This window comes from Zingiber officinale, chromosome 3B (genome assembly GCF_018446385.1).
Source record: "Zingiber officinale cultivar Zhangliang chromosome 3B, Zo_v1.1, whole genome shotgun sequence".
NCBI classification, from domain to species: domain Eukaryota; kingdom Viridiplantae; phylum Streptophyta; class Magnoliopsida; order Zingiberales; family Zingiberaceae; genus Zingiber; species Zingiber officinale.
In genome coordinates, this window is record NC_055991.1 from 35,812,975 (window position 1) to 35,821,866 (window position 8,892).

At 38.3% G+C, this 8,892-nt stretch overlaps 1 protein-coding gene across 1 annotated transcript; it reads left to right on the forward strand.

Annotated features, from left to right (window-relative positions):
* The first annotated feature begins 2,499 nt into the window (after window positions 1–2,499).
* Window positions 2,500–3,365, forward strand: LOC121968204. Its single transcript, XM_042518672.1, has one exon. The coding sequence runs from the start codon at window positions 2,676–2,678 to the stop codon at window positions 3,063–3,065; it is 390 nt and encodes a 129-aa protein (XP_042374606.1). The 5' UTR covers window positions 2,500–2,675; the 3' UTR covers window positions 3,066–3,365.
* The last annotated feature ends 5,527 nt before the right edge of the window (window positions 3,366–8,892 follow it).

Here is an 8,892-nt window from a genome sequence, read left to right on the forward strand (position 1 = left end):
CTCCTTCCTCTTAATTACCTTTGACCTCTTCACATATCCGGATCAGTCCTAATACTCCTGTAGAAGCTAAAAACTGCAAACGAGACGCTGAAACATGACCTAAACGGGAGTACCACAAATGAAAATCAAAAGATGAACGATTCAAATGAAAAGATGATAAATCCACACTTGAAGCTACAACTTCTGGTACTTTTGAGTTGATCTAAAACATAGAGTCCTCCTTGTCTATGACCGGTCCCAATTAGCCTCTGAGATTGCAGGTCCTGAACATAATAATTGGATGAAGAAAAAGAAACTAGGTATCCAGACTCACATAATTGACTAACAGAAACAAGATTTAGAGTAAGACTTGAAATATAATAAACATTAGTTATAAGAGATAAAGAAGATGTAACAATTGAACCAACACCTGCTAATGACATAGGAGTACCATCAGCAGTCACAATAGATATAGATGAACTGGGAGAAAAAAAATAAAAGATGACAAATTGGATGACATATGATGGGAGACACCTGAGTCCAAAATCCATAAGGACAAAGATATATCTGAAATACCAGACGATGACAAACTTATATAAGAGGAAGCTGATATGGCAGAGAGCTGTGAAGCAAGGAACTATCGAAACTGCTCAAACATAAATGAATCAGATTTCCATGAAGCATCTGCACGACCAGGCATGATGATAGAATGAATAATTCTCAGAATAACTAAACTATAAGAATACACATTTGTATAATTTGCAAAAACTGACGTCAGTGCCGAAATTGGCAACATAGGACATCGATACTAAAATCGGCAGAAAAGAACATCGACACCGAAATTGGCAGCACAGGACGTCGGTGCCGAAATCAGCAGAATAGGGTGTCGGTGTCGAAATCGATAGAAGCAGGACAAAAAATAAATGATGGCGCCAAAATCAACAGAACAAGACGTCGGTGCCTAAATCGATAGAAGCAGGACAGAAAATAGATGACGACGCTGAAATCAACAGCAGTAGTAGGAGACGGCAGCAGTAACAGGAAGAAATAATAGAGGGCGGTAGAAAAAAAATTAGGTCAGAGAAGGAGAACCTCGCTCTGATAATATGTAGAAATCAAGAAAAGAAAAAACTAATCATATTATTAAATCCAAAATTGATTAAGAAATAAAGAGTATAAGATATTTATATAGTTAATTATAAGACTAAATCTAAATCCTATACTGAAAAGGTAAAAGACTAAATCTAAATCCTATACTGAAAAGGTAAAAGACTAAATTATCCTAAAGATATAAATAAATAATTTTAATAGATTATATAATATAAATTATATAATCTAAAGAAAATAATAACTTGAATATGTTTTTTTATTTAATTGTAACATGTGTTTTAGTTTTTTTTAAAAAAGATGCGAATTATATTCATTTAATTTTTTATATAAATGATACTTTTATGTACCACACACAATCATTTTAAAATTTATGCCCAAATTATAACGTGGACATCATTCGTTCGTTGTGGTAAAAGATGAATACGTTTCGTCCTAGCACCCCCATCAATTCATTCTAAGATCAATACGGAGGAGGTAAATCACGGGACGACTACTAATCTTTGGAATATTGACTAGCATATAAAGGAAGTATTTACCTCGGTTTTGTCGAGATTCAAACCCCAGACCTTATTATGACAATACCTCATGCGTTAACCACTAGACCCATCCAAAAGGACAACGTAGATATCATTCGTGCGATCCCATGTGATGGGTTTATTGCAACTTAAACCACTTATATATGAAGCTAAAACATCTCTTATAATTAACAAATACGTGTCTTACAAAGTTTCACAACGCAACAGTAGCAATAAAAGAATGAATGGATCGGAATAGGAAAGAATTAAGAGGAAAATGAAAAAGAGAATTAAATAATTCTTCAACGCATGTTTACCTTTTTCTTATTAACCTAATATATCAACTAGTTAATGTAATTATATGTTCAATGTATATGGTTCTAAGACACACGTTTGATTATTTCAATTCAAAATTGGTTGCTAATTTAGCTTAATCAATATGACTACTATGCCACAATCATCAAGTTTCATCGGTTTAACTCTCCCAGTAGTTTTACATGTTTAATTTTACGCTCATATTAGCCTAATAGTTGGCTCATCGAGCTTAATATAACTAGCCTAACAACCATCCAACCGAACCTACTTTGACTTGACCAGTTCAATAGACCGACTTAGCTAGCTTGATTAATCGGCCACTTGACACATGCTTGAGAAAATCGGCATTCGACCCGTGATAAAGAAATAATAATTCAAAGTAACCAATTGATTAATAATTAATATGATCACCTTTTAGTACGTCAAGGCGGGTCCGATGACCATGGCGCCATCATCCCCAAGCTATACTGATCTTCCTGGAAGGCAGGTCACGCCACGCTGCGCTACGCAACGCCACGCAGCAACAATTAATCATTAATTGTTCTACACCTCTCGATTTGTCCACTCCTTGACAAAAATGCCCTTTTTTTTCTTTGCTTTCATAGTTTGATCTCCTTCCAATTAATGAATCTCTCTCATTATATTGCTTCCAGGAAGCAGCAGCAGCAGCAGCCTCTGTAAAGCTCCGGCGACGACGGCACAACCTCAGCCTCTATAAAGCTCCCAACTCCCTTCCTTCTCCTCTCGATCAGCCACATGGAGGAAATACTTAGTGCCCATCGCAAGTGCCTCGTCCGGTCGATCGCCAAGAAGAAGCCCGTCAAGGTCGTCTACATCTCCAACCCCATGCGGGTCACCGCCAGCGCCGCTACCTTCCGCGCCCTCGTGCAGAAGCTCACCGGCCGGGACTCCGACGTCGACGCCATCGCTTCCTCCTCCTCCGCCGCCTCTGTCGCCGAACCGCCGCCGGCTTTGTCTGGGTCGACGACGACGACGTCGAAGTCAGTGGATCCCTGCAACAGTTTGGTGGCTCCGAGCGAAGTATTCGGCGGGGGCTTCGACGCACAGCTGTTGGAGAACTTCTGGGAATTCTTGTCGGCGCCGCCGTACTATGAACCTCCAATGGCCGGCTGCATCCGGCACTGAATCAAGTGCGAGCTTGAGACTATATAAACGACAGATCATCTAAAAACGAGATCTCCCGAGGTAACGCTGTGGTTGTTCTCCTCGCGTGTATAAGAAGCCGTTTACTTATAGTTTGCTGGATTTTTGTTTTCCTTCCTTAGTATTCATAATTGATTTTCTGAAAGAAAAAAAAAAAACGATGCACATTTACAATCTTAGTAACTGAGGCTTGTATCTTAATTTTGAGGCACAAAGTATCTATGTGATATGATATGTATTGTAATTTGCAATGTAAAAGACAATAACTCCTCCTCCTTTTAATTAACTAAATAACTAAGATATATACTTCTTTTTAAATAAAAAACAAATGAAAATCATAAAGTTAAATCAGGATTATCGATGAAATATTCTGTTATAATTATATTAATAAAGTGGTTTAGAGATGGAATCACGATGAAAAATAATTTATCAGAAATTGATTCATTGTAAACTCTTTTATCGACAGAATTTAATTTAAGATTCGTCGGTAAAATTTACTATAAAAATTTAATTTCTGTAGCAAATATTACCAATAGAAACTTTGTTTCCATTGATGATTACTTGATGTTTATTGACAGAAATAGAGTTTTAGTTGGTAAAAATTTCGATATTTACTGACAGAATACTAATTTCATCGGTAATTTTAAAAAAAATCCATGAAACATTTATATTTAGGATTTGCCATGTTTATAATTTCATAATACAAGAAACTATCACACATTTCATATTCGTACAATCACATTTCACACAATCTACACATAAAAATACATTTTAACAATCCATACATATACTTATTATAATTCATAATATTACAAACACAAATGAACTAACATTCATAAAAACAAACATACTAAATTATGAAAACAAATTAGAAAGTATTTAAGTATCGAATAATCACAAAGCATCTAAAACAAATTAAACAAAATCTAAACAAATCACAATAATAAAAAAAAACTAAACTATCTAAATATCCATATATAAATACTTACTATGAATACATCCATATATAAAATAGTAATAGAATCCTACATAAAGTCAAATATGAAGATTTATATCAAATTTATATATAACTAAAAAAAATTATATATATGTATAACTAATTTTGATACATAGATAAAAATAAGTAAATGATAATGATCATCAATATGTCAATAGGTCAGGACTCCTAAAATATATAGTAATATGAAAGTTAGAAATGAGTAGATTAGAATATTAAAATAAAATAAATATATTTTGCATGGTTTATGTATGATAAATAAAAAACTATGTTGTAATTGAACAAAACTCAGAAAAAGCTAATCACTACGGTCTGATGGGTCTTGAGTCATGTGGTGTCTGGGTTTGGGTGAATTTAGCCACGATCGCTCATATATGGGCCATGAGAGCCTCATGATCAACTCTCCTCTGATCGTCCTCAATGCTCCTTTGCTCATCAAGTGCCCTCCTATGCTCCTTAGTGGTCATCCACCTTGAGCTCACAATTTTTTATTTTCCTGTTTTAAAGACTACACCTCAATAGAAGAAAAGGAAAAAGAACCATCACAACCACTAGGAGTTCTCAAACAATCAATTGTAACCCTCCTCTACTCATCAGCCATGAGAGCCTCATGATCAACTCTCCTTTAATCATCCTCAACGCTCCTTTGCTCATTATATTAGTAGCCCTCCTCTGCTCCTTAACGACCATCAACTGATTCATCCATTGATCCATTAAGACAACTTGAGCTCACAGTTCTTGATTTTTCTGTTTTAAAGACTGCACCTCAGTAAAGAAGAGGAAGAGGAACCATCACAATCATTAGGAGTCCTCAAGCAATCAAATGTAACTTTGGTCTAGGAGTTAAGGTCGTAGAGGGTGGATTTTTTACCTGCCAATCAACAACATCATAATAAATCTCATTTAGCAGCTCTGTGGATAGAAGTCGTGACACCTCGGTGGATAGAGGCTATGACTCCCCCACCCCCCCTCCTTTGCTGATGGCTAAGATGCTTGAGCCACTCTATTTGTCATTTGATTATGTGTGAAAAAAAATATAATATGATTAATATTAAATTTTATCACAATTACTAAAGTTAATCAAGATAGAAATGATTAAATATAATAAAGTAAATAATTTTACGTGTATGGTCTGAGATCGAGGATTGACAAATGTGTCATTCTTCTTCTTATGGGTCTTGACAAAGACCTCCATATAAGTGGGTTCATGGCCTAGTTTACGTTCCTGCATACACAAATAATTTAGGACAAAATTATACAAGTTTAGTAATAAATACAAAATTTACTTATATAACTTTAAATTAAACTCACTAGATCTATGACATGCTTAACAATAGATTTGGATTTGGATGTATGCCGAGTGATTTCAGTGCTCAGGCCACCTGACTCTGTATTATTCCTATTTACTCATGCCTTTTCAATATTTACTTGTCACCTTTCTACATCCCAAGTGGCCATAAATGCACTCCATATCTCGGCTGATATATACATCACCCTGATGCCATTCTTTCTTATATAATAAAGAAGGTATATGTAAAGTTAAGAATAATAATTATTTCAAGTATTTTTAAATTATTCCTCGTGGCGTTCCTCTCATGTATATTTTTTATAATTATAAGTTGAATTAAAATTTAGTATATTAAAGGATAAATATATTATAGAATACAAAATATATTAAATTTACTTACTATAAATTTATTATAATAAAATATCTTTGTCTCGTAGTCTACATATCTCCATATAGTACCAGAAGTGCGTACTCTTTCTTTAAATTTTTCAGTTATATAGGTGGCAATGAGTAGGCAACTGGAGTAAACCTGTATGAAAAAATATTAAGGTATGAGAAATATATTATAAATAAAGTCATATATGAACTTGAATTATTAATAATTAAAAATACTTATGAGTCCCCAACAACTCCTAACCGTTTGGACTTTTGCTCAGCATCGAAGACCTCGGGACTTTCATCTAGTGTCCTCGATCCTAGGATTTTCCGCCTAGTATCTATGACCCCCACGACTTTCACCTAATGTCCTCAACCCCTAGAATTTCACCCGACGTCCTCGACTTGCTAAGTATTTTCCGAATCCCATGGACTATGATTCGTTGCCTAATCACAACTAGGACTTTCCACCTTTTGCCTAGCTTCAACTAAGGCCTTTACTTTGCCTAAGATCACTTAGGATTTTCCTACATACTTAGTTCAACTCGTTAAATCACAACACAACTTAACTTTCAACCTTTACCAATATCAAAACAAAGGTTTGATTAGCTAGTGCTTTCATCACTAACATTCTGTTGGTGTTTCCTGACGGAATTGGAATTCTGTCAGCAACCTTGTGGAAAATTAAGGTTTGTGGGGGGTTATCGACGGCAATAACAGTCCGTCGGTAACCACTCTTCCGACGGAATTGTATTTCTGACGATGGATTCTTCCTTCCCGATGGAAACAACAATTCATCGAGAACCTATCTTCCATTGGAATTGTATTTCCATTAGTATCCGTTGATATTCTCAAAAAAAAAAAAAAGTTTTCCTGATAGAAATCATCTTCCATCGAAGAATACTGACAGAAGATGATACCTCTAGAAGCTCGCTTAAGGACTTTTTTTTGGTACTTCTCATTGAACGTACTCCTTTCTTTAATTTACTTGCAAAGTGGTCCTCTTCAACTTTTCAGTCTTCTCTGTTAGGATCGATGGTCCCGGCTAGAGAGGGGGGGTGTGAATAGCCGACCCCAAATCTTCGTTTCTTTCTACAAGTTGACGTTAGCGCAGCGGAAAATAAAACAAAGAAACAAAGACAAGAAGATCAAACCTCAACACGCAGCGATGTAACGAGGTTCAGAGATAAACTCCTACTCCTCGGTGTGTCCGTAAGGTGGACGAAGCCTATCAATCCGTCGGTGGATGAGTCCCCGGAGAACCGGCTAATATATATACTCCTTCTGGGTGGAGAAACCTCGCCACAATCTTTCTTGCACCAGCAAGAATAGGAGTACAAGAATACACAAGAAGAAGCAACAATATGAATGAAAAAAAACAAACAATCTTGCCTTCTCGTCGGCTGTTGATGAAGCAGCAACTTCACGGGCCAAATACAGCAGCAACTGTTGGAGACCCCAGCCGAGGAAGCTCACGCGAAGCTTCAGCTAAGAAGAGCTCAGCAAAGCTCAGCAACAACAAGCTGTTATAGAAGCAAGAGGTAGCAGCTGAGGAGAGGAAGAAGAAGAAGCATTGCTGTAGAAGCCCTCGATCTCCTTTTATAACTTGCACTGCAAAGAAGACAGCGAAGAAGACGGAGATAGCCGTTGTCACTCATAACGGCTATACCTGGACCGATCAGGCTCCACCCTGATCGGTCCGAGGCCTCCCTGATCGGTCTTGGGGACCGATCAGGACTTATGCTGATCGGTCCCCAGACCGATCAGCACTCTTCACAGAGAACTCGCCTAACTCTCTGATCGTCTCCTGATCGGTCTGTGGACCGATCAGGTATGGATCGCCCATGACCGATCCTCCTTTCTTTGCCTTCGCTTTCGATCGGTCCGCATCGATCGATAACATACAAGAGATATCTGTTTGTTACCGATCGGTCACCGGACCGATCGATAACCCATGATCACCGGATCGATCCATCGATCGATCCACTCTTGGTTTTGCCCAAACCAAGTCCCACACCTTCCAAACCAATATCCGGTCAACCTTGACCTATTGGTATCTCATGCTTAGCATCTGGTCACTCCCTTGACCTGCTAAGACTCCCTACCAAGTGTCCGGTCAATCCCTTTGACCCACTTAGACTTTTCTCTTCGTGCCAAGTATCCGGTCACTCCCTTGACCTACTTGACCTTCACAACACCAGATGTCCGATCAGCCTTGATCTATCTGGATTTTTCCTTGCCCGGCTTCACTCACCAGGACTTCCCAACTGCCTGGCTTCACTCACCAGGACTTTCACTTTCACCTAGCTTCACTCACTAGGGTTTTCACCTGGCTTCACTCACCAGGATTTCCAATCTGCCTGGCTGCACTCACCAGGACTTTTCCGTCTGCCTGGCTTCACTCACTAGGACTTTCCATCTGTCTGGCTTCATTCACCAGGACTTTCACCTGGCTTCACTCACCAGGATTTTCATCTGGCTTCACTCACCAGGATTTTCCATCTGCCTTCCTGATCTAGAGAATGAGCTATCGAGCCCTCTCTGACCTAGTCCGGAGAACGAGCTACCGAGCCCTCTCCGACTTCCACTTGCCAAGTTCTCATACTTGGACTTCTCCGTGCCAAGTCTCCATACTTGGACTTTCTCCCGTGCCAAGCTCCCTGCTTGGACTTTTCCCGTGCCAAGCTCTCTGCTTGGACTTTTCCATGCCAAGTCAACTCACCTCGGGTCAACCAGGTCAACCTTGACCAAGAGTTGCACCCACAACCTCCCAAGTTTCTGTTCTTGTCAAACATCAAGATACAACTTGAGTCAGGTCAACTCGAGTCAGGTCAACCAGGTCAACCTTGACCTAAGGTTGCACCAACAATCTCCCATCAAAATACAACTATTCTGTTCTCATCAAACATCAAAATACAACTCGAGTCAGGTCAACTCGAGTCGGGTCAACCAGGTCAACCTTGACCTAAGGTTGCACCAACAATCTCCCCCTTTTTGATATTTGACAAAACCATAACCTAACTTAGGTTTTCTAATGTTCTTCCTTGAACATTCTCCCCAAATCTACACTCTCCCCCTTTTTGACACACATCAAAAAGAGTGAATCAAGGTCAAGAGTTTCTTTCCAATGAAGGTCCCATACCTTTCAT

Coding starts and splice junctions, on each gene's coding strand:
- LOC121968204 (XM_042518672.1), top strand. CDS start 2,676: ATGGAGGAAATACTTAGTGCCCATCGCAAGTGCCTCGTCCGGTCGATC.